This window comes from Vigna unguiculata, chromosome 6 (genome assembly GCF_037176805.1).
Source record: "Vigna unguiculata cultivar grain cowpea cultivar isolate G323 ecotype 2 chromosome 6, ASM3717680v1, whole genome shotgun sequence".
Classification (NCBI taxonomy): domain Eukaryota; kingdom Viridiplantae; phylum Streptophyta; class Magnoliopsida; order Fabales; family Fabaceae; genus Vigna; species Vigna unguiculata.
Genome location: NC_140797.1, coordinates 37,598,031 through 37,625,785, shown reverse-complemented (window position 1 = coordinate 37,625,785; position 27,755 = coordinate 37,598,031). Strand labels below are relative to the sequence as shown.

General features: G+C 28.7%; 1 protein-coding gene across 6 annotated transcripts; it reads right to left on the bottom strand.

Moving 5' to 3' along the window:
- On the bottom strand, window positions 1–21,637 carry LOC114186721 (uncharacterized). 6 transcript variants are annotated; one of them, XM_085674202.1, is made up of 12 exons: window positions 21,617–21,637; window positions 21,393–21,544; window positions 21,223–21,261; window positions 20,804–20,845; window positions 17,859–17,900; window positions 14,711–14,752; window positions 9,345–9,380; window positions 1,446–1,872; window positions 567–617; window positions 439–486; window positions 312–352; window positions 1–200 (listed from the first exon to the last, which is right to left on the bottom strand). In XM_085674202.1, exons 2-11 carry the CDS (start codon window positions 21,532–21,534, stop codon window positions 331–333), a joined length of 891 nt encoding a protein of 296 aa, XP_085530328.1. In that variant the 5' UTR covers window positions 21,535–21,544; window positions 21,617–21,637; the 3' UTR covers window positions 1–200; window positions 312–330. The 6 variants fall into 6 exon arrangements, with proteins under 6 accessions (XP_085530328.1, XP_085530327.1, XP_085530331.1 ...); XM_085674201.1 differs by lacking the exon at window positions 21,617–21,637 and having other exon boundaries at window positions 21,393–21,616; XM_085674205.1 differs by lacking the exon at window positions 17,859–17,900 and having other exon boundaries at window positions 21,393–21,619.
- Window positions 21,638–27,755: the final 6,118 nt, after the last annotated feature.

The following is a 27,755-nucleotide window of genomic DNA, read 5'->3' as shown; positions in this document are numbered from 1 at the left end:
TTTAACAACAATAAAACCTTGAATTATTTTAGAGAATGTGGATAAGCTTGCAAAGTTCTGGAGCTTGAGTTTACATTTTATTATAATTAAGCTAGTGCCATTGATTGTACTTTATGGCTACATATTAACATGAAGAGAAATTCTCCTTGGCTAGGCCATAACCATGAATATTCATGCGTAGTTTCTTGAGTACTGTCTCTCTGTTTGTAACATCAAAACAACAAAGGAAAACAGAATCAATTGTCAATTGTTAATTACACTACCTTGTTGCTAATAGTCACATTAGAATATATAGTTTACATAATTTTTACCTCCCCATAGACAATTTACTTATGCTTGAAACCAGAAGTTCCTACATTCATATAAAAAGTTGACCTTAAGGATATATTTTTTTTCATCGATAAAAGATAAGAAAACATGATGAACCTTATAACATACCTCCCCATCATCGACCCATTACTCATTCGATCAATAGTGAAGTGATGCCTACATTCATATAAAAAGTTGACCTTAGGGATTTTTTTCATTAATAAAGATAAGAAGAAATTATGAACCTTATAACACACCTCCCCGTAAACAAATTACGCCTTTCTGCTGGCTTCAAATCCATCAGATGTCTGCACTTATATAAAAGTTGACAATAATTTTTTTTTTCATTTGTAAATATAAGAAGAAATGATGAACCATATGACACAATTAATGAAAATCGCAAACAAATAGTGTTAGCAATTTGGAATATATATATATATATATATATATATATATAATAATTAAATGTGTTAGGATTGTTATATTTTATTAGTCAATTTAATAAATTGATATGGTTATGTGGTTAATTATATTTATGACTAAGAATATATAATTATATCATAAAAATATTAATTATGTAGATATTCATAATATTCTAATTTAATGATGGGGATAAATTAGGAATATTACTTTTAAGAGAAAAGTAACTATTAGAAGTTACATAAAGGAATTATGATCCTCATCTGAAACCACGTCCATTATTATTCTGTTCTTTTCTTTTTTCTTCCCATCAGAAGAGAAAATAAAGAGAAAACTAAGGGTGCTCTACAGGTGGAAGACCACCAGAAACTTAAATTTATCTACGGTTTCCAGATACGCTTCCTCTTTCGAACTTTTGGGATATTGGAAACTATATTTATTTTATCTGTGGGTTCATTGTATTTATGTTTTCATAAACCAACTAATATGAAAATTTGCACGTATAATGAAGGAAGATTATTTTGTTTATATTCTTCTCCTACAACTGCTATTTTTTGTGAATAACATAAGCCAATGACAAAAATAACCACTATAGCAGAATTCTTTCAAGAGGTGCTTCAGTATCTTGTTAATGATGAACTCTTTCTTAGTTTTTTCTTCTTCAACAACAGTTATGATTTTCATTTGGTTAAGTTGTTGTGAACATGTGAACAAACCTTGGTGGCTCATTATCTGAATCCTCGTATTCTTCTGATGATTCCTCAGAATTTATATCTTCAGCTTCAGATTCCTCAGAATTTATATCCTCGGTTTCATATTCCTCAGAATTTATATCTTCAGCTTCAGATTCCTCAGAATTTATATCCTCAGCTTCAGATTCCTCAGAATTTATATCTTCGGTTTCAGATTCCTCGTAATTTGAATTCTCATCTTGAGATTCCTCAGAATTTGTATCATCGTCTTCTGACTTCTCAGAATTTGTATCATCGTCTTCTGACTTCTCAGAATTTGTATCATCAACTTCACATTCCTCAGAATTTGTATCTTCAGCATCACTACCCTCTACATCTTCAGCATCACTACTATCCTCTGCATTTGAAACCTTCGCCTCAAAATTCTTTGCATTTGTCTTAGAAAAGCCACCTGTTCAAATATCATAATAACCAATAAACTATTGAGCTTAAACAATTAATAATTCAAGGAATTAAACTTTAATTACTGATCTTAAACATGTTAAAAAAATATAGTAAAAACCCTAACGTGCATAACAATTTTGCCATCCTTCTTTCAAAGCTTTAGGTTTCTAATTGGAATTATTGTTTTTAAGATATACATTGCAAGTAAGGAAAACTATATATTTTTTGTTATTAATTTTGATATCTTGTGATATTTTGCTATGGATGAAATATGTGATAAAATGTGTATAATAGTGATGATTTATTTGTGTTGAATATTAGTATGATATATTAGTTTGAAACACTATGTGACTGAAGAAAATTTGAGATAAACATATAAAATTGTTTAAATTAGCTTCTGGTGATATAGTTTAGAACTGAATTGGACAAGTTGGACTTAATAAAAGAGATTAAAAATATAGCTGGAGTCAAGAGACCAAATATATATATATATATATATATATATATATATATATATATATATATATATATATATATATATTTTATTGTATGTGAAATATTTACATTTTAAATTTTAATGTATTTGTAACATTTTAAATTAGTTATATATTCTTTTAGATGTAATGTTATTGTTGTCCTCCACTTCTCTTTTTCTTTTTCTTTCTTTCTAGTATTTCTCTCCTTTTTTTTTAGGTTTTTTCTTTGCATCTCATTTTATTCAAAATCTGACCGCTATTGTTGTAATTGATGAGTTTAGAAACATTTTTGTTTGATTAGATTTCTAAGCAACACAAGTTTCCATTTGCTCTAAAAAAAAATTCTTATTATTTTCTCATCAATCTTAATAAAGTCAATTAAGAAAAAGTTATTCTCTCAAGTTATTTTTATCGATACTATTTTCTTTTTATATTTGTATACCTTGTTCCAAATCCCTAGATTTTGAGTAAATTTATACTTGAGCTAGAACATTTTTTCGAAGGAGGCAAAGGTAAAAAAAGCTAAATTAATTCTAATAGTAATCTGGGATAAATTATCTAGTTGTATAAGTGATATGACAAATAAACGTTAATGAGTTGATTGAAATTGATATGTTTAACTTGTTTGTACTATCTTGAATATTTTGGATAGTTTAAATTTTGATCATTTGAGTCAAATTGTTTCGGTATGATGTTATTTTGAACCATATATTAATTTTGGTATAAGAAATAAAATGAAAATCAAGTCTAAGTCAATTTGATGATTAAATATGTTTTTTTTGGAGTTTTGAATTATGCAAATTCATTGGAAGAGCCGTATACTTTCTAAGAAAAATTCAATTTTGACAATTAAGTATGAATTCTTTTTTCTTTGAGCGAGCCTTTAAATAAGACTTTTAGGTCTTGTTTTTTTGGGTGGATCTTCTGTTCAAGAGGATTAGAGAAGAAGACATCAAAGGTGATCACTTTATTTTTTTTGGGATGATGCAAGGGAATTGCCGCGATGGAATAAAGGGATTGCTAAAAAATTTCATCTCACTATTGTTAAAGAGGTTAGAAGGTAATGGATAAAAAATTACCACTTATCCTCGTTATATTTATTATTAATAAATTTTCCAATAAAATTTTGTTTTCAATTATTTGTTAATCATTTAATGAAATAGTAAAAAAAATGATTTTAATTTATTCTTGTCTTTCAATTTTTATATAAATTTTTCTACGTGTAAAAATATTATTTAGTTTAAAATTTTTAGATAACTTAATTTATTAATATTTACCAATTTTAATTTTTTAACAAATAAATATATGTAATTTGAGTTTTAATTTATTAATAAAAATAAATAAAAATTTTATTATTAATAAACATCTAAAAATCTAAAAGTTAAAAATATATAAACAATATATAATTCTAAAAAATTTGAAGAAAAGAAAACAAATTTATTAAAAACTATTACCTATATTATTAACAAACATAATCAAATTAAAAAACATGTTCATATCAAATAAACAAAAAAATTTATACGACTTAAAAACAATATATATATATATATATATATATATATATATATATATATAAAATATGTAAATAAATTATTTTTTATGTAAACATTAAATTGATAAATGTCAAATTTAATTTTATATCAAATAAATTTTATTATTCATTTTTTTATAAATATATTTTTTATTTCATACAATCAATAGAAATTAAATAAATTATTCTAAATGATTTATATAGTCTTTTATATTATTTTTAACATTATAGATATTTTGGTAATCTCATTTTTTATCTATTAATTTTTTTTAATATGTCACATCACTCAATTCAATCACAAACTTTCACGAATTTCTCTCTCTAATCTACTCTAAAACTACCTCCATATTCTTTAAAAAGAACAACATCAATTTTATGCTCTAATCTTTCTCATTTGTTCCTCTCTCTGCTTCTAATCCTTCATCTTAAAAGAATATAGCTTAATGTTTTGGTTTGCTCGAAAAAGTTAGTTTTATGAAAAATATCATAGCTCAAAGAAGATAGACCACTAGTAGAGCAAAATTTTTGTTGGGAGAATCAAATTTCACTTGTTGTAGTGAAACCTTTGGTTGAGACAATAGGATTCTGGTTGAGCGAATTTCAAGAAATGTTTAACTCATTTAACGAGTCTAATTCTAGTCGAGTGAGAAAGTAATTTATGAACTAAAACAAGTTTTCAAATGTTTTTAAATATAAATTTGGTTTATGAGAATTTGTAATCACAAATATAGGATGATATGGGTAAGGATTTGAAGAAAAAAAAAAAAAACCTAAGTGTAGAAGTATAAAAGACATGTGCCTAGAAGAAGGATAGTAGATGTGTAAGATGAATGTATTAGATGGTATGTGTAAGGATCTAGTGTTCTTGTGACTATTACCATCAGCTGCTGCTAGTGCTTATGTCATGAGTTTGGTTTCTGATGCTCTCCGTCGTTAGTATTTGGCGTTCGGTGTAAAAGGCGTGAATGGTGGTCACAGGTGTAGCGGCGCAGGTGAAATAAAATTTAAAATGAAAACTAATAAAATATTATTTTCGGTATTACTTTTTAGATGTTTTTGTTACCCCACTTATAATCTCATATCCCAAAACTAATAATCATGCACACATCATCTTATATTTGGTACTTTATTTTATAAAATAAATATATTTTCTTCTTAATAAAACTCGTGCATCATTCTACAATATCAATGTATATTTTATATTATCTTCGTTCATGGTATGATTTGTAAGAGTATCATGTTTAGTTGTTTGCACTATATATACTATAAGCAACATGAATCGTCAAAAATATAAAACCTCAAAAGCGTTAAAAATTTTAAAACCTCAAAAACGTCAAAAATATAATATTTTCTTAGTTTTAAAAATATAAAAATAGTTTTCTTATGATATTATATATCATGACTCTATAAGTTATTGTGCTCATGTAGAGGAGAATACTAAGTAGTGAGAGTTGAAAGAGGTTCCTAGGGTATGGAGAAGAGGTATTTATATATATTAAAGGGTTAAATATGTTTTTCATCCCTTAACTTTTAAGTGAAAATCGTTAATAATTTTTTTTGAAACTTTGATCCAATTTAGTCTCTCAACTCTATAAATATATGGATTTAATCCTTTTGACCAGCCGAATTTGGTTAAGTTTACTTGACGTTTCAAACAGTTTCATAATAACATTCAAGTTGTTTTAATGTTAGCTGAGAAACGCATTTGAAACGTCAAATAAATTTAATAAAATTTTGTTAAAATAACTTAATCCATGTATTTTTAAATATGAGCATACTTAGTCCCATGAGTTGGTAGAACCCGTGTGCAAGGTGCATGCCAAAATTTTACGGTGATTCATATGACATGTGTAAAATTTCTGAAGTCTATGTGTGCATTCAATACTTTTAATCTTCCAAAAGTAAATAATGATTATTATGATGGAAAGCATGCCGATCATTTGTCTATGTGTGCATTATGAACTATGTGATAGTTTGGTGGATATATGTTGTTGTAATATTATATATTCGTTTTTCTTTATGTTAGCTTATCTCGTGTCCTATCTTTTGTGTGTTATTTTTTATATGATTATGTGTTATATGAAAGCAGATGATAATATAGATGGTGGTGCATAACAACAGAGATATGGATTTTGTAGGTAATATATATATATATATATATATATATATATATATATATATATATATATATATATATATATATATATATATATATATATGTGTGTGTGTGTGTGTGTGGATGACAAAAATATTTGTGTTCGTGGATATCCGTGGATAAAATTCACAGCAGATAGTTAGTATCCGCGAACATTTATTATCCGCAGATAACAGATATTTTAATATTTGTTTCTAAACGGGTCGGGTGCACGGATATCACACTATATGTACCTGCAGATATCCGTTACCCACAAAAAATTAAAATTAAAATTAATTTATATTTTATTAAGTTAAATTTAATGAAAATTAAAATTTAATTTATATTTTATTAGTTTAAATTTAATTAAAATTTAATTTATATTTTATTTCATTTTTTTTGTAATTTTGTTTAAATTTCATTTTAAAAATTTATAAAATATATATATTTTAAATATTCGTGGATATCCACGAGTATCTGCGAGTTTTAAAAAATCTGTGGATGTATTTTAAACGGTTATTCACACAGGTAAGAGGACGGATAACAAGTGAATTTTTTTGTTGCGGGTCGGGTTGCAAATAGAAACTATATATAGAAATTATATGTGCATGACTCCACCCTTGCCATCCCTGGATGTGTATATATGTTGTCGGGTTGCAAATAGAAACTATATATAGAAACTATATGTGCATGACTCCACCCTTGCCATCCCTGGATGTGTATATATGTTTTTGTAAGTTTTATGTTTTTGAAAATTTTAATACATGATGAATATAAAATGTTATAATATATGTGTGGTCTATGTGGTTGTGGTTCTTGTATTTGAATTTTGAATGTGTTTGAAGTGTTGTGGCTTGATTACTTAAAATGTCTCTTTTTATATGTATATTTCATTATGTTGATAATTTTATTTTCAATAAATTATTCTTACACATGTATTGTTTATTTTATAAACTGCGATGAATGTACTACGCGAGCAAATATAGGTATATGTACAATATGGGAAGTGAATAAAATTTTTCTTTCAATTTAATTATGTTTGTATAAATATTTGTATATTTATATGTGTTTAGGGTAGAGATGGCAAATAAACCCGTGCCCGTGGGTATCACCCGAACCCGTGCCCGTGGGTATCACCCGAACCCGTTCCCGTTTTGACGGGAAATCTCCGCTTTGACTGGGTATGGGTATGGGTATGGGTAATACCCGAAATTTTCAACTGGGGATGGGGATATATATATACCCGCCCAAATACCCGTCCCCGCTTAAATTACTAAACTATTTATAATTTATTAAATAATCTAAAAAATATATATAAATAAATAATATATTTACACATAAAATATAATATAATATAATATAATATAATATAGTATATATACATATAAATAAAATATACTTTTATATATATATATATATATATATATATATTTACACATATACATGTAATATAATATAATATAATATAATATAATATAATATAATATAATATACATATAATATATATACATAATAATATAATATAATATATATAATATATACGTATAAAACAAATTAATCATTTAACTAGTGAGATCTTTTATAAACAAATTTATAACATTACAAATTTATAAAAATTTAAAAGAAATATATATATATATATATATATATATATATATATATATATATATATATATATATATATATATAAAAGCATAAAATATCTACGCATATACATATAATATATATACATAATAATATAATATATATTATTATATTTATATTATTATATAATATAATATAATATATACTTAAAATAAATAAATATTTATAAAATATATATATATATATATATATATATAAACATAAGATATCCACACATATAATATATATACATAGTAATAATAATATAATATATAATATAATATAATATATATAAATAATTATATATATATATATATATATATAAACATAAGATATCCACACATATAATATATATATATACATAGTAATATAATATAATATATATATATATAACATATTTCTCATTCTCTTTGTTTTTTGTTATACACTTTGTTTACTCTCTCAATTGTCTGGTTTGTTTTTCAAGATTTAATTTTGAAGGTAATTTTTCTTCTTCTTATTACATAATTTTTACTCTCTGTACATGGTTATGTTCAAATAGGTGTTCCTCAATTTCATTCTATGAAATAATTTTTAGGTTACACATTTGATTATCTTTATTTATTTATTTATTTTCATGAAAATGTTTGACTCTTATTTTGTAGCTCTTCTTTTTGTTACTTTGGTTATACACTTTTTTACTCTCTTTTAATTGTTTGGCTTGTTCTTTAAGGTTTAAGCAGATCTTCAAGGTACTTTTCCTTTTATCATAATCTTAATTATACATTTTTTTTCCGTTATGTTATGTTCAAATGGATATTCTCAAATTTGGGTCACACATTTAATTATCTTTACTCCTTTATGATAATTTTATTTATTATTTATTTTTTGTTTCATGATAATGTTTAATTCTCAATTTTAAGTGCTCAATTGCATAAATCCTTAATTTAATTCAAGATCAAAAGATGAAGAATCTATGTTTAAATTTGAATTATTATTAATTTAATTTTGTTATTTGTGCTATTTCGTTTAAGTGGTATAATATAAATTTTTAATAGTATAAAAATTTTAGTAATGTGTAATTTTTTAGCTTTTATATAATTATTTGAATTTTATTTAGTTGTTATTTGATACTTTAATTTGAGATTTATACTATTATAATATTTTTCTTAATATTTGACATCATGAAAATCAAAAAGAGTATGTTATTTTAATATTGAATATTTTGATAGTATCATGATTCCGTTGGTGTGATTTTTAAATTTTTTTTATAAAAAATATTTAATTGATATATGGAACAATAAAAAAATGGGTATGGGTATGGGTATAAGAAAATACCCGTTACCCGGTGGGGATGGGGATGGGTCAAAAGTTGTATACCCGTTGGATTTGGAGATGGGGATGAGGATGAATTTTTATTATGGGGATGGGGATGGGGATGGGATCATGATACCCGTACCCGCCCTGCCCGTTGCCATCCCTAGTTTAGTGTATTACTATAAATATTGTACAACCTCTTTTAATGGATTTATTATATAAATGATAGGTTAATTTTTGGATGTTATAATATAAATACTTGAATATATAATATATGGTATTTGTATGTGTGTGTATTGTTTAAAACTTTAAATCGACTTATTTTATTGTAATATTAATTAAAGGATATTTTATTTTATTATTAATATACACTAACTAATGGACTAATCTCATGTATATGTTGTTAGTAAGATTAGTACCTAGGTCTTGTTCATTGATGTACTCCAATTGACGCCCTGCAATAAGTAAGAAAAAAAATAGTAACTAATGCGTATATAACTACATATAATTTTAGATCAAGTAATTAAAATATACTTTAAAGAAATGTATTCCCTCCCTAAATTTGAAATTATCCAATTGTTATCTTCTAGGTAGTATATAATTATTAATAGTTGATTCAATTTTAAAGTAGTAACAAAATTTAAAAGATAAAATAATAGACAAATTCATAAGGAATTTTATATGTCAAAAGTTTTTTTTATTATTAAATGGTATAATTTTAAAGTAAATATACATAAATGAGTAAAAATTTTAAATTTTATGACCATGAATAAGTTACATTAAGCTGATTAGGATGATAAGGAGTCGGGTCGGATGCAAATAATGCCTACTCGTAATCCTACCGTAATAAAAAAATTCACTCTTACATGTTAAATATCCCTTTAAAAAATACCCACAAATATTTATGAAAATATATTTTATAAATTTTTAAAAATAAATTTAAATAAAAATAGAATATAAATTAAATTAAATTTTAATTTTAATTAAATTTAATATAATAAAATATAAAATAAATTTTAATTTTAATTAAATTTAACTTAATAAAATATAAATTAAATCTTAATTATAATTTTTTGCGGGATAATAAATATCCGCAAAAATATAATTGTAATGCAAAATAGGTATATTATTTGGATGTTCTTGAAGTGTCGTGATTATCGGACATTATTATCGTAGAAAATAGGTACATATTTTTCAAAAATATAGAAGTGGAAGAAAAAAGAAAATTAAAAAATGTATGTGGTATTTGACAAAAGTAACTTAAAAAAAAAGTAATGCAATTTGCAGCGGATGGATGACGGCGGTGACCAACAATGAGGGCGGTTGACAGCGGTAGTGGTTGACGACGAGGGCAGTTGGTGGCGGTGGCCGTGTGTATTAGGTTCAAGTATTAAGTTGAATGCTTTTATTGGACCAGGCCCAATTTTTAAGTATGTATTAGGGGGGGTTCTCCCTGCATCCCAAAGGATTCTCCTGTACCCCCAAAAATGACCATTTTCTCCTCACATTCAGAGTAGTGGGACCCACACTCTATCCTCTTACCTCACTTCACTCACCATTTCCACTCAGTATTCATTCACCTTCCTAAATCACTCATCACTCACTTCACTCACCTAATTCAAGCACAAAACACTCACGATTTTACATTTTTCTCACTCACTCACGCTCATGGTGCACACAACATTTCACTCACCAGGAACATATCAAATTATACTCACACCTAAAACTTTTCACGTATACACACACATGAGTGCACACTGATATTTTTTAATTTTTTTTTTTCAGAAACGGAATTCGTGATTCGTTTCAGAAAAGTATGAAACGAATCTCGAAATCCGTTTCATAAGTTTTCATGTTTTTTTTATGAAACGACTTTTGGGATCCGTTTCATACTTTTCTGAAACGGATCACGAATTCCGTTTCACAAATTTTAATTTTTTTTCCAGAAACGGAATTCGTGATCCGTTTCAGAAAAGTATGAAACGAATCCCAAAATCCGTTTCATAAATTTTCACATTTTTTTCTGAAACGAATTTCAAGAGTGAAAACCTGGCAGACTTAATCTCCGAGAGTGATAACCTGGTCGGAACTTTACTCCTCTCAAACCCACAACTTCGCCTTTGCTCTATATTCTTCCTAACAACGCCTTTCTTCCTTGCCAAGAAAACACACACCACAATCATCGCCGACAAAACCGACAACACAAACGCCATCGCAACAGAGGTGGGTGGTTCTCCGGCGAGGCAGAAACCTCAATGGTGGTGAGGCCTGTGGTGGATGACACGGTGTTTGGTGTTGAGAGAGAAGTTAGATTGGTGGAGAGGGTGGTGGTGGCGGCGAGCTTGGGTGGGTTGTGGTGGTGGAGGTTCAGGGACGATGTGGAGAGTTTGGTGGTAATGGTGAGAGTGAATGACTTTGTTGGGTGGTGGCTCTACTATCTCACTCTCAACATTGGGTCTAGGAGGCTTAGAGTTGTGAAGTGTGAGTTTTGAAGTTATTTTAGAAAACGAAATGAAGGTTTTTCCCTTCATTGGGTTCCTGTTCCTCGTGGCACTGTTTCTCAGCTCGGTTTCAGCTTTTTCACCAACTAGGTTGATTCGGCATCGCGTCAAGTTTATCACATGCCCCTGAACCTAATGCTTCTTTGGCCTTACTCTTATGTCAACTGTGTGCAGATTTTGAAACCAAATTTATGACCTTCTGATGGCGAAGAGAAAGAGCTAGCAAATATAATTAAGTTTATAACATAAACTCGTTTCATGAAGTGTGTACATCAGTGGCAAAGTTTATAACATAAACTCCAGAGGCCAAATCTTCTCCATTTACAGTTAATTAATGTTATTATATTTTAATTTTTTAGGAATGGTTGTATATTTTAAATAATTTTAGCAATAGACTACAATATCTGTTTCATCAAAATTGATAAACGGTCTTCATTTTAAAATTGCACCGAAACGGCTTTCCAAATCACTTTGAAACATGCTTGAAATGATTTTAATTTTTTTTTGTTCTTTACTAAAACGGATTGTGAAATCCGTTTCGCGGTATGCTGAAACGGAATACACAAGCCGTTTGGTTAATTTTATTTATTTTTGGCTGAAACGGAATACAGAAACCATTTCGTTTTTTTTTTTGCTGAAACGGAATACAAAAGCTGTTTCCTTTTTTTTTTTTTGATTTTCACTTAAACAGATTCTGAAATCCGTGTGAGAGGGTGGTGGATTGGCATGTGGTGAGAGAGAGAGGAGAGAGAGGCGTCAATCATAAACCAATGGATTGCAAAATGATTTTGCCCCGTTCCTTGTGCTCTCATTTATGTTTCCTTCCATTTCAAAGCAACACTGTTTTATTACTCACATTCTTATTATTTACTCTTTATTCCATTCCATAATTCCATTCTCTCTCACCTCTTTTTCACTCTTTGACATGTCACTTCTGTGGTCACGTGGGAACCATTTCATTTCATTTCATTTCAATCCTCAAACGCAACATTTCTTCCCATTTCACTTCCCACATCCATTTCTTCTCTTTTACTCACCTCACTTCACTTTTGTATAACATTACACATAACACATTATCACATCAAATCAAACCACATTTGATTAATTAACAAGACTCATTCCTTATGTAATCGGTTCGGTGAAAAATTAGTCATTTTTGAAAAACGGAATACGAAATCCGTTTCGTAAAAAATGAAACGGATTACGTAATCCGTTTCAAAATAAAATTTTAAATTTTTTTGAAACGGATTACAGAATCCGTTTCACATTTTTTACGAAACGGAATTCGTATTCTGTTTTTCATAAATTTTAACTTTTTTCGCGAAACGGCTTACATAATCCGTTTTGTAAAGGTTTGAAACGGATTGTGGAAGCTTTTTATATTTTCTGAAACGGATTACGAAGTTGGGGGTGTAGAGAAGTTGGTGACGCAGTAAATGAAATTTACTGCGTCCCTACCCACTTTCACCTCAATATTAAATAAGGGTATAATAGTAAAATTTGGGGGTACAAAAGAACTATTGGAGATGCAGGGAGAAGCGCCCATGTATTAGTTGGGTTTTATACCCAACAGAAGACAAAAATAACACGATAGCCTTCCATTTAGGGTTTCTTTTCCTTCCCATATATCGCTACCCTTCATGTATAGGGTTTCTTCTCCGATTTCTTCTCCACGCTGTTTTGTTTCTTACTTCTCCATGTCGATGCCTTGTATTTTTCGCCACACTCATTCAGCTCCCGACAGTTGTTATAAAAAAAGTGGCCGCAATAGGCCGCAATGAGAAGCTCGATTCGCCATCGCCTTGTTGTTGTGGCAGGTTGCAAAACTGCCATTGGTTTCCGTCGTGGTGGCACCATAACCATGATAACACTGGCTGTTATGAGCGAGAAAGTACTTTATGAACTCTTAAAAAATAACTTCTTAAATGTTTTTAAATGCTAATATTAGTTTACCTTCATTTTTAAAAATGCTTTTAAACTTAGTTAGTTTAAAAATAATTTCAGAAATATCAGTATAATATTTATAAAAAAGTATCAAGTTTAATCCCATACCAGTATAACATTTATAAAAAAATTAACTTTGTTATTAATTTAGAAAAGGACGAAATTGATTCATTTTAACAAAAAATAGGACTAAATTAAAATTAAGTTAAGGACAAATATAAGAACTAAATTGGAACTAAAATAACAAATATAGAGACCATACTGAGATTAAGTCAACAATGTGGTGTTGATAATGACATGTGACACTACAATTACCATGTGGCACAATACTGATTTGACACGTGACATTTTTTTCTAAACTAAAAAAAAATATAAAAAAATTAGAAAAAATCACAAACTGACATGTCACACATATTTAACACTGTTAGCACAATACTAACGGAAAGGACCTAACATTTTCAAAAATAGGACCCAATTGAGACGAGTCAAAATCTAAGAATCAAATTGAGATTCAGATAAAAACATGGACCAATAGATGGTTTAAACCTATATTAATTTTGAATGTTACATTAATGCAATGTAAAATTAATTTTGATTTATGAGATGTGATGAATTTTCATTGAGGTGAGATACATATGTATGATATGGAGTGATGATTTAAAATTTATATAAGATTGATGAAACCTATATAAATTTGTGATCACATATCTGAGATGATATGTAAATGATCTAAGTCACATAGACTAAGATAGTGAAAAAAAAGGGAGAGTTTTACACACATCACATGTGTAGATGCATGATATATGGGTTGAAATGATCTTACTTTATTCTTGTGTTCACTTGTATATTCAGGTCTTAGATTGAGTTAATTGTTAGTCCTTGATCGTATTTAATATGAGTCTTTTGAAAGACTTCAATCAATATTTAATTTGTTGAATGTTTGTGAATGATTGAAATTGTATTGTTCATTAATTGCTATCGAAATTATTTTTTCTATATTATGATCTTATGCTAGAAATTTATTTTTAATAGTCTACAATGCTTTTATCGTCTGTGTGTGATGACACTAAAAGAAACTGAAAATTTTATTTTTGACATCTTTATATATATATATATATATATATATATTTATATATATTTATATTTTGTGTCTGTTTATGTAATATCCTTAAAATAATTTATGTTATGTATAGGTCTTATATTATGTTATATGTTTTATCTTTTGGTTAAGAGTGTTACATATCGAGAATTTGATACTTTCCCCACTCAATCATGTGTTCCGAAGTGTAAAATGAAACTAATATGTTTATGACATGTAACGGAAGTATGAACTAACATACCTTGAGGAGGGAATTGTCTAGGAAGGTTTGACAAGAGAACACCTACGTTCATAAAAGAAGAATATTTATAAGAACTTTGGTTGAACAAGTTAACAATTTGATGCTTGAGTTCACCCAAATCATGTATTTAAAATTACATAATCTTGAGTGATTTTTATTTTGAAAGAACTTATCTATATTTTCTTTACTTGAAAACATATTCTAAGGAATTTTAACTAGTAATAATGTGTCAGATTACTTTTCTGATAAAACAAAATTAATGAATAAGAATGGTGAGGAAAGCATAACAGTAAGGTGAAAATTATTGTTACATCCAAATGAGTCAGATTCATTTTCTGACAAAACAAAAAGAATATAATGGTAATATTTAAACATGTAACCTTGCAAAGTTAACCATAATCGACAAAAGTGGATTGAAATTTATGATAAGATGAAAGAGTTAATGATTATAATATAAATTCCTTTGGTAACAAAAATAGGTAGCTAATCTTAGCGATCAATTTAGAGACCAATTCATAATATAAATTATTTTGGTTACCAATTAAGAGACTAATTATAATTTTTTGAAACTATTTTAATTACCAATAATTTGGACTCTATAAATTAGTATCTAAATTGGTGACTATAGTGGCTAATTAATTTTGGTCACTAAATTTGGTCATTATTTAAGGTTTTTCTTGTAGTGGCCAAGACAAACCTACCTGCATAGACGAACTAGACGGGCGTACTCGAACCAACGACCTTGATGGGCCAACCCAGGATGACAATAGAGAAAGGTCAACCATGTTGACGACCTAGACGAGTCGGCCAAGGACCAATGACCTAGACAGGCTGGCTAAGATCGACGGCCTAGGGGAGCCGACGACATAAATGGGTCGACCCAGGTCGATGACTAAGATGGGCCAACCCGGACCGATGACCTAGAAGGGCTAACACGGACCGACAACCTAGACAGGCCAGCCCGAGCCAACGACTTAAAAGAGCCGACCCGGGTTGACAATCGAGATGGGCCGACCTAGGAAGACCACCTCGATGGATTGGCCTAGGCCCACAATTGACATGGGTCCTTCCTACAAAAGCCCTAGAAGGGTCGACCCGGGCTATCAACCAAGATTAGCTAGCCCAGTCCGACGACTTAGACAATCCAGCCCGGGTCGATGACCAAGACAAACTAGCCCGGGCCAACGATCCATACAGGCCTTCCCGGGCCGACAATCTAGACAGATCGACTTGGGCTGACAGCCTAAACGGGTTGAGCTGACGACCTATACATGCTTGGTAAGTGTCTAGAATACATATAATTTCCACATAAACTTGACACTTATCATGCTTTAATTGATCATATTTTACAAGTAAACAATCCATTTTAGCAAGAAGAAAAATAAGAAATTAAAGAATTTTTGATGATTTTACAGCAATTTCTCGAAGAATTAAAAATGATGTAGATGAGCACCAAAATTCACGGCTGAGCTCTAGTAAGATGTTCAAGGAAGGATCCAGAATATGTCTTTTGGAGCTGAACCACAACAAAATGGTGCTCAACACTTAAGGCGGTGCATGAATGAGCCACAAGAGAATGTGAGTGCATGGTTGAGTCACAAAAGAATGTGCTCAACACTTAAAATAGGGCATGACTGAGCCACAACATAATGTGCTTAGCTCTTAGTGGTGCATGGCTGAGCGCCAAAAATTGGGTTGAGCACCGCCCAAAAATTTCTATAAATAAAGATCTTGGGTTCTCATTATAAGCATTGAGTTAAGGCTAAAAGATATAGCAGTAGGATAGAATAGAGTATGTGAGGCACGAGGGAAATGCGCTTAGCGTAAATCTTATGTGTAGATGCTACTAGAATTGCATTGTAATATTCTATGAGTAGTTGAACTCCCTTGTGTCTAAGTTTGATGTAATCAATTATGATTCTATATACTTCTGCTTCTTGGGTATTTACCTGTTCTTTCATTCAATTGTTTGTGGTTTGATTTATGTTTAATGATAACTTGATCACTAATCTATTTAACTGGTTTAGATTGAGTTGAGAAATTGGTCTCAAACTGAGGTCCAATCAAATCATCATACTTGTACTAGTGTTTATTTAAGTAGCGAGAGGGGATGCTGGATGGAAGGGTCCTGCACATGGCAGTGATTTACTCAATGAGTCTTGCACATTAAAGCAAGGATTCGTTCTACTAGGAGTTGAGGAATCATATTGGGTTTGAAGTCCTTAGATTATAGTGATTCAAGGATGAACCTAGATCTACATAGAAAAAGTACTCCAGGGCATCGAATGATTTGCATGGTAAGTAAACAAGATGTTTGTCATGTAGTAGAAGATGAGATGAAATCAATTTATAGCCTCTACTCCACTCAATTTGTCTAATTACTACTATCTATTTTTACTTGCACTCTTTATCAAAACCAAAAATCCAAAAATCAAATGACCAAAATACTTGTTAAATCCTTGTGGATACGATACTTGTTGATACTACTACGTAGTAGTACATTTGCTGGAAAATGGTTGTTGTGAAACAATCATCAGGGCCCTTTCGAGTTGATAGCCAAGACAGGTTGGCCTAGGCCGACAACCTAAATGGGCCAGCTCATGCCGAAGGTCGAGACGAGTCGACCGAGACGAGCGAGTTCGAGCCGACGACATGGACGGGTCAACTCGACTCGATTATCGAGATTGGCCTTGACCACAAAATTTTTGTGAGAGTTTTAGTCTTGTGAATTTCTTTAATAGGAAACTTTTTGACTTTGCGGACTTTTTTTTCTTCAATCAACATGAGCTAGAGCCAAGTCCTGTAAACTTGACCAAATTGACATCTCTCCACATTTTGCTTAGTGTACACAAATTTCCTAAATATTAAGTATTAGTGTAATTTGTCTTAAGAGGTTTAATTTACTATCATACTAAATTATTTAATAATAATAACGAGGTATTTTAATAAACTATTGTTTTAATTAAATAAAAATATATTATCATCTCTTCATACAATTGTTTTTATGAAAAACTTGATAAAAAATGTTATTCTCAGAAAATATTATTTTATAATGATACTATTTTTTAAATGATAATTAAATATGGTAAGTGTACTTTAAATTTCAGATTTTTGAAAAAAAAAGGATATTTAATTGTAAGATTACTACCTTGTCTTGAATTATGGCTCATCCTCTCGACGAAATTATTCCCTACAATCAGGAAAAAAAAAATAACACACTATCATGCAAAAATAAATATTAAAATACAAATGATATTATTCGGCTAACTTATTTGATTTAATGTTTCTTGTCCTCTCTTTTAACTTATTAAATGTGATATTTTATAAATATAAGTTATATATTAATTTCTACATATAATTGATTCATGGTTTTATTTAAACAAGTTATATTATATTCCAATATTTAATGAGATTGATGAAATTTATGTATTACAAAAATGTTATCAATATTATGAAAGACATAGGACTTGTGGTAATATATTTGGATGATATTAAATTATTATTTAATTTGAGTATTAAGTGCATATATTATGGTGTAATAAAGATCTCATAATTTCATCGATAGTCTAAATCACATATATTAAGATACCAAAATTTAATAATAATGTATAACAGTATATAAAGGATTTTCTCTTTATATCGACATTTATTTTTTCAATTTTACCCTTAATTATTACCTTAAAAATTAATTATTTTCTAAATATTTAATCTTTAACCAGTATCCTAACAACTTCTTTTGTCTTTAATAGATATTTTAAAAACCTCCTTTGTCTTTAACAATTATTTTAGAAACCTCTTTTGTGTACATATTTTATTTATTATTTTAAAAATTAATTATTTTATAAATAATTTACCTTCAACCGTTATTCTATAAACCTCTTTTTTGTTTTTAACAGTTATTTTATTTAACAACTATTTGAAAAATTATTTATATATATTCTGAAAGTAAATATTATTGATCTTAACTCAAATTTTTATTAAAATTAAAAAAATGCAACACACAAGCCTTGTTGTGCCTGTATTTTCGATAATAGTAATAATAATGATAATAATGATGATAATTTATAACAATATATAAAGATGATACATTTTTTGTATCCATATTTCGTTATTCCAATTTTACCCTTAATTGTTATTTTAAAAATGAATTATTTTATAAATAATTTACCTTTAACCATTATTTTCTTTCTTTTTTTGTCTTTAACCGTTATTTTAAAAACAAATTTAAATTTTGTAATTTTAAATTTAACAACTATTTTAAAAATTATTTATATATTTCTTATTGATCTTAACTCAAATTTCTATAAAAATAAAAAAATGTAAACACACATGCGCGAAAACACGACAACGCTTGTATTTTTGTAAGTGATAATGATAATAATGAAAATAATAATAATGAAAATAATGATAATTATAATAATGATGGTAACAATGATGACAATAATAATAATAATAATAATAATAATAATAATATTAATGCTAATAATAATAATAATAATAACAATAAAAATAATAATAATATATTAATTTCAACTATAAGGACGAAATAGTAATATTATATTTTAAATTTTAATATATTAAACTTTCTTTTCATCTATCATATTATTCAAATTAGTAAATTTTCACAAAATTTACTTTCAAATCCATTCACTTCCACCACTAAATCTTTTAAATGAAACAACACAAACTTTACTTTCAAATCCACGCTATCCCGCATCCATATTTCAAAGGAAAATATCCTCTCAAACCTGGGTCCCAAACACGATTGTGTGTCAAACAACATGAAGCAACCATTACACACTGCACACTTTTAAACCCCCATTGTTTTGTTAAACTTTGCACCAAACTTCGAATTTTCGAATTTCAAAATTTGAAGGGAAGAGATCAAAATTGAGGTTTTGGTGGTGGTGTTGCATCTTCAATTGGTGCAACTAATCCTAGTTTTCCATTATCAATAATGCCATTAATTAAATCATACTCTTCTGGCTTCCCTGTAATTTCTCACACAGAAGAGGGGGCGAAGGGGCAGGTGGAAGCGTCGATGCAATGAGGGAGGGTGGAGGCGCATGAAGGAGAATGTGGTGGTGGCTATGGCGGTGCAGTGGGTTTGACTAGAGGGGAAAGAAAAGGGTTTAGGGGTTTGAGAAATTGGGTTATGTAGGTTTGCATAATTGTGAATTATGGAGATGCATGAAGGCTATTGATGGAAGGAGGTGAACTAAATGAGTTCTGGTTATCTATTTTAGTGGATTATAAAGTAGGAGTGGAGTTGAATATCGGTGTTGATTGAGTTTTCTGTTGAATCTAATTGAGACGAGTCAAAATCTAAGGATCAAATTGAGATTCGGATAGAAACAAAGACCAATAGATGGTTTAAACCTATATTAATTTTGAATGTTACATTAATGCAATGAAAAATTAATTTTGATTTATGAGATGTGATGAATTTTCATTGAGGTGAGATACATATGTATGATATGGAGTGATGATTTAAAATTTATATAAGAATGATGAAACCTATATAAATTTGTGATCACAATTTTGAGATGATATGTAAATGATCTAAGTCACGTAGACTAAGATAATGAAAAATAAAGGGAGAACTTTTACACATATCAACATGTGTAGATGTGTGGTATGAGTTGAAATGATCTTACTATATTCATGTGTTCACTTGTATATTCAGATCTTAAATTGGATCAATTGTTAGTCTTTGATAGGTCGTATATAATATAAGTATTTTGAAAGACGTCAATCAATATTTAATTTATTTTCTACATTATTATTTTATGCTAGAAATTTATTTTTAATAGTCTACGATGCTTTTATCGTCGGTGTGTTGAAAATTTTACTTTTGACATCTTTATATATATATATATATATATATTTTTTTTTTTTTTCTGTATGTTTATGTAGTATCCTTAAAATAATTTAATTTTTGTATAGGTCTTATATTATGTTATGTTTTATGTGTTTTGGCTAAGAGTGTTTCATATCGAGAATTTGATATTTTCCTCACTTAATCATGTGTTCCGAAGTAGAAAATGAAACTAATATGTTTATGACATGTAGCAGAAGTATGAACTAACATACCTTGAGGAGGGAATTGTCTATGAGCGTTCGACAAGAGAACACCTACGTTCATAAAAGAAGAATATTTGTAAGAACTTTAGTTGAACAAGTCAACAATTTGATGCTTTAGTTCAACCAAATCATGAATTTAAAATTACATAATCTTGAGTTGTGATTTTTATTTTGGAAGAACTTATCTATATTTTCTTTACTTGAAAACATATTCTAAGGAATTTTAACTAATAATATGGTGAGGAAAAGCATAACAGTAAGGTGAAAATTATTGTTACATCCAAATGAGTCAGATTCATTTTCTGACAAAACAAAAAGAATATAATGGTAATGTTTAAACATGTAACCATGCAAAGTTAACAATAATCGACAAAAGTGGATTGAAATTTATGATGAGATGAAAGAGACAATGATTATAATATATATACCTTGATATGGTGGCAGGAACTCATAAGGTCGTCCAGTAGCTAGAAAGAAGGGAAGAGAGGTTAATAATTTATAAAAATAAAGTTGGTTTAGTGAGGTTTCAGAGAAAGGATGAGAGAGAAGTTGTAACATCTATCGATTGTCGATAAAAGAAAAAAGAAAAAAACTTTACTTGTGGGTTTCCAGTCTGGTTTTCTCTCTTGTGCTTTGTTTGAAGCATGGAGTTTTTTGGTCAGCGTAACCACTTCTTCTTTCCTCACTATATCACCCCGAGAGTTTCGTTTTTCAACACTTTTTCTCCTCAAACGCAACATCCTCTTGTTTCTGCAGAAAACCAGTGTTAATTTTCTTAGCTTTGGGTTGGGAATGGGAACCAACCAAGCTACTAATAAATACTTGGATAACCGAATCAACTACTACTACTACACGATGTGTCTGTTCAGGTTTAGTATCTTCATCTTCTTTCAAGAATAGAACCCAGTTATTGATTGAAGAATATATGCACCACCCACTATTCTTCTCTCTGCTTTATCAATCACTAACAGATAACTTTCAACTATTCATACATTAAGAATCAGTAATTACGTTACACTCAAACTATGCAGGATATGGAATATTGTCGCTTCATTGATTGCTTAGAAAATAAGCTAACAACTAACTAATGTTGTTTCTGTGTTGAACCTTATCTGTTGCATGTAGTTAGCCAAATTCTATCCAACTAATATGATTCCCTTTTCAACGCTAATTAATTTTCCTTTTATTAACTTAATTATAAAACGGTTATCATACTAATTATAATGATTGCCTTAAAACTCACATGAAATCATTTCAACTGATCAATAACAACTATAATTTTAGTATTTCTTCAAAATAATATTTTTTATAAATTAGGATCAATAAAAATCATATTTTTATGGATCAAAACTATATGTCAAACTTAAATAATTATTTGTATTTTGATATTATTAGCGATATCAATTTCTATTTGGCTGCCGTGTAACACTGATGTCATACCATTTAGTGATCAGAGTGAGATGGCAAAATTCAAAAATACAAATGTATGGTGGTTATAAATTTGAGAATAAAAAAAGGAGTTTGGAATAAAGAGAAGTTCTATTTTTCAGAACATTTAATAATACTTTTGAAAAAAAAAGAAGATATTTCATATGTTCGTAATCCACCAATACAGTTCCTTCTCTGTTTTCACTGATTAGTGAAACTCAAACAAATTTCACTCAATAAGATAAAGTCTGTCCGAAAATTTTTTGCATGCACTTTTTTTTTTTTTTATTGGTGGATTACGAACATATGATTTTTGAATGATAAATTGGTAGGTCAAATTACCTTATGGACAAATACCCTAGACTTGATCAAAACACATTAAGTAAGGAGAACATACTTAGCGAGATGGGTGTCTGGAATGACAACATGTGGGAGTGAAGTTTACCTTGGAGAAGACAATAGTTTGAATGGGAGAGGAGCTAAGTTTCTGCACTTGAGAAGGATTTAGAAAATATTACTCTAAGTAGGAATAGGAAAGATGAATGGTTGTGGAAGGGAGATGTATGACAAAAAGTATACAATAATGTCTGGGTACAAGAAACTATACAAGGGGACGATAGGGGAAGATTCAAAGTCATATAACATGTTATGAAAACTAAAAGTGTGGGATATGTTTAGTAAGTGGTTTGGAGAAGTGTTTTGGAATATATGGAAACAAAGAATATATGTGGGATACGTCTTAACTTTATTAATGACTTTTATAACTAAATTTTAATATAAATATTAATACTTAATTTTGTAAGGTATTTTAAATGCTAATACCTTAACGGTGTTAATAACTTTTTATTTTTTACTGAAATGGACCTAATTGAGACATTTTTTTTTAAAAAATTGGGACTCATTTGACACCTTTTTGAAAACGGGTACCAAATTGACACATTTGAACAAGAGTGGATACCATCCGATTAATTAAACTTATTATTTTTAAGTCATACAGAGGAGATTTTTTATTTAGCTCAATCAAATGTTTGGACCATGTTAAGAAACAAAATTCCCAAAGCAAAATAGCTCAATGGTGTTTAAGTTCAAATCAATGCATAATAGTCATATGTTACAAGGGGGAGGTTTTTTTGTTTGTGATTAAGATATGCAGGAACAGGTAAAAGCAAGAAAAAAAGAGATCCTTGTAAGTCACACCAAATAGATTAAACAAGTGACAACTCTTATAATGTTTGTAGAAGTCACAAGCAAAAAGTCATTTTTTGCAAGATATCTTTTAGTCACAACTAGTAGGTGTTGAGGTGTTGAAATTGAAAATGAATGTGTATCTTCTATTTGTAAAACACAGAGACAACATACTTTTTCATTTTTTGCCTTGCACGAGTTAAACAACCTTTATGTTTGTATTTCTAGTTTTCTTTTATAAGAATAAAACAACGGTTAATGAATTCAAATATACCAGATTAGGAAGACAGAATAAGATTTTTTTAGATATTTAATAATAATTTTAACAAAATAAGAGATGCATATGTACACCTTAATTCTCATGTACATGTATGTCTGTCACCGATTATTAGCATGATATATTTATGATCAGTAATCACCAGCTAAAATACCGTTGTAAGGAGACTTTACTATGATGGTATACGAAAGACCGAGAAGGAAAACGAAATATTAATGCACTTGTGCTGGATTCTTAGGTTTGTGTTTTTTTTTTCTTTCTTTGTCTCGTGGCTTGGTTTGTATCTTGTGGGAAAGGAAGTAAAGTTATTTTATAATGTAAGATTTTCTTTCTTGGATAGTAAATAAAACCTTGAATCTTCCTTACTATGGATGGTAACATGTTTGTAACGACAGAACAACAGAGGATGATAATCACTATTTTGTCGTAATTAAGAACAATATGATAGCTACAATCTTTCTTTCATCTCTGATCAGTTTTATGAGTTGTTTGCAACTATGGCAATTATAAAAATTGTTGTAATTATTTAATATTTTTGGATCATGTAAGTACAATTTTAAAAACATTCATATTCATTAGCTTATTATATATATGTTATTAATAATGTATTTAGATTTAGGCACACACATGGTTTGTGTTTGGATGAGGAGAAACATGACATATATTTTTGCACCCTCAACTTCACTCAATGGATAACAAGAGGGTAAAAACACAAACGTACATCACGAATAGCTCATGAAGGAAAGGAATTTATTTTGCTCAATATGTACTCTAGCAAAATCCATCTTTACTAAATAAGTTATGGTATATTATTTAAATATGTGAAAGTAATTAATTTTCAATTCAGACATAATTGGAAACTTATGGTTATGCTAGTCCAAGATCATATTTAGGGATGTCAAAAAAATCCGTACCCGCGGGTCACTGCGGATAAAACCCGCAACGGGTAGGAAATGAATATTAAAAATGGATACCCGCTACCCGTGGGTACGGGTATTTTTGATACCCGCATGTTAACGGGACGGGTACGGGTATCATAGTATCTGTACCTGTGAATATCCGTACCCGCTAAACTTTAATTCACAAAAGTACTCTCATATATATATATATATATATATATATATATATATATATATATATATATATATATATATATATATAGGGTTAAGTATGTTTTTAGTCCCTGAACTTTGACCCAAAATTGGAATTCGTCCCTAGTCGAAACTTTGATAAATTTTGGTTCCTAAACTTTAAAAGTGAATGAATATAGTCCTTTTAACCCAATTTTGTTAACTTCTTTTTTAGGTTTCGAATACATTTCTCAGTAAATATTGAGCCGAGAATGTGTCAAACTGCATAAACAACTCCAATATTTACTGAGAAATGTGTTTGAAACATAAAAAAAGTTAACAAAATTGGGTTAAAAGGACTATATTCATTCATTTTTAAAGTTTAGGGAACAAAATTTATCAAAGTTTCGACTAGGGACGAATTCCAATTTTGGACCAAAGTTCAGGGACTAAAAACATACTCAACCCATATATATATATATATATATATATATATATATATATATATATATATATATATATATATATATATATATATATATATATATATATATATATATATATATATATATATATATATATATATATTAGTAAAAAACATTTTGGCCTAATTTTTTCTAAGTTGCACATCTAGTCTTCTTTCTTCATTCTTCAAATTTCAAGTATTGATATGTTGTCTTTTTCCAAGTACACCCCTTAACATTCTTCTCTTTTCTTTATTTGAAATTGGGCATATACATCAAATCCTATGGTATGTTTGTTGTCAAATGATGAAATCAAAACAAGAATACTTAACACGTGACAATTGAGGTTTATTATTTGTTTATATTTTAGGAATCAATTGGAAAAAGTGGACTTTTTGATCAAAATACTAATTAAAAAATTTTCATTGTGTTGAACGTCATTTTATATTTACTTTTATAATTATTTGGACTTGTATAAACTTGAGTTTATTTGAACTTTATTTAAAATTTATGATAATTATGTATTTTATTTTATTTTATTTAAATTTATGATTAAATATTTGTTTTTTAAATAATTTTGTAAATACCCGCGGGGATACACGCGAATATGAAAAAAATAGGCGGGTACCCGCATAATGTGACACCCCGACTACTATACTAAATAATTATTATTTGATAAAAAGATATGGAATCAATTTTTTTTTAGAGATTATCCTTGAGAGAACATTAATAATAACATAACTTCATATTCATATATGTAGTTTGCATCTATGTAATTGTTCATGAAATATTACAAAATATATATTTGTTAAATATTAAGAGTCCTACATCAGAATAGAAGATTTTCTATATTTTTAATATCTCCTAAAGATATTAATAGAAATTATCCGTGAGTCAATCTTCAGAAGATCCTCCAATAATATCCCGAACAACTCTCACTGAGCAGGTTCCTCTTCTGCTCATGCAACAGGTACATATGAAAGAAAAATATGAAAGGAGTGAGGTCTTTATAAGCATTAAATATCAATCTTAATAAACTCAACAAACAATGCAGACACCGGGGACCTAGATTTGGACCTATAACCACCAAACTTGATCTTATTTTACCAGACATATGGATCCATATTCCACTTTTGATGATCCAATCTGAACATCAAAAGTTGCTTTGGGAAGTGATTAGGTAGTTGAGTATTTCTCATAAAATATTGGTACAATCATAATTATTTCTTTCTCGAGAATATTAGCCATTCATCGGCTCACAAAAGAGATATATACTCACTACCTAACCTTGGCGATGCCGAGCAGGTATCGGATAGTCCCAAGTTTGGCCTATGAATATCCTAGTCCAGGGCGCTATTCTGAACTATCCAGATATTCACCTACTTGGTAAAACTTCCTTAGACCCCACCATGGTCCCTGCCTTTCATCCTGCAGTGTACCAAACTGTGACTTCCCAAATACAAACACTTTGACACTGGTTTAATCTCAACTTATTGAAACCAGACTTAACTCTTACTTAACCGACATACTCTTGGATATTTTCAAAGGTCATTAAATGTGATGACTATCAATTCATGTCATTGTATAAACTATACAAAGAATATAAAACAACGATAAAATGTACATACAATTTTCTTACATCCAAGCTCACTGAATAAAATAATATATACTTTCACTTCACATTTATTTATTTTTAATTGTAAAAATAATGATAAAATAAGAATCAAAGCAAGAACTTTAAATAAATAATTAGATAAGGGTAAGAACGTTATAAATAAACAAAAATATAAATTAAACAGGACCAGTGCGTAACTGGAGATAAATGAAATAAACTAAATAAACAGGACCAGTGCGTAACTGGAGATAAATAAAATAAAATAAATAAACAGGACCAGTGCGTAACTGGAGATAAATAAAAATAAAATAAATAAATAGGACCAATGCGTAACTGGAGATAAATAAAATAAAATAAATAAACAGGACCAGTGCGTAACTGGAGATAAATAAAAATAAAATAAATAAATAGGACCAATGCGTAACTGGAGATAAATAAAATAAAATAAATAAATAGGACCAGTGCGTAACTGGAGATAAATAAAATAAAATAAATAAATAGGACCAGTGCGTAACTGGAGATAAATAAAATAAATAGATAGGACCAGTGCGTAACTGGAGATAAATAAAATAAAATATATAAATAGGACCAGTGCGTAACTGGAGATAAATAAAATAAAATAAATAAATAGGACCAGTGCATAACTGGAGGTAAATAAGATAAAATAAATAAATAGGATCAGTACGTAACTAGAGATAAAATAAAATAAATAAATAGGATCAATACATATTTGGAGATTAAATAAAATAAATAAATAAACAGGGTCAGTATATAATTGGAGATTAAATAAAATAAATATAAGAGGATAATAAATGAAAATAAGTTAAATAAAAGTAAAAAGAATAATATATGAGTCAAAATAAATAAAAGATTAATATAAAACCCATGAGCTTATCAAGATTAATATATAAGAGCTTAACCT

What these genes read in the sequence shown, in the direction of transcription:
- LOC114186721 (XM_085674202.1), bottom strand. Translation starts at nt 21,534, where the DNA reads ATGTTGCGTTTGAGGAGAAAAAGTGTTGAAAAACGAAACTCTCGGGGT. An exon ending in CATCAATGAACAAGACCTAG is followed by an intron (nt 1,873 to 9,344) that starts GTACTAATCTTA and finishes ATATTTGAACAG; the next exon opens with GTGGCTTTTCTAAGACAAAT. An exon ending in CGTAATTTGTTTACGGGGAG is followed by an intron (nt 487 to 566) that starts GTGTGTTATAAG and finishes ATATGAATGTAG; the next exon opens with GCATCACTTCACTATTGATC.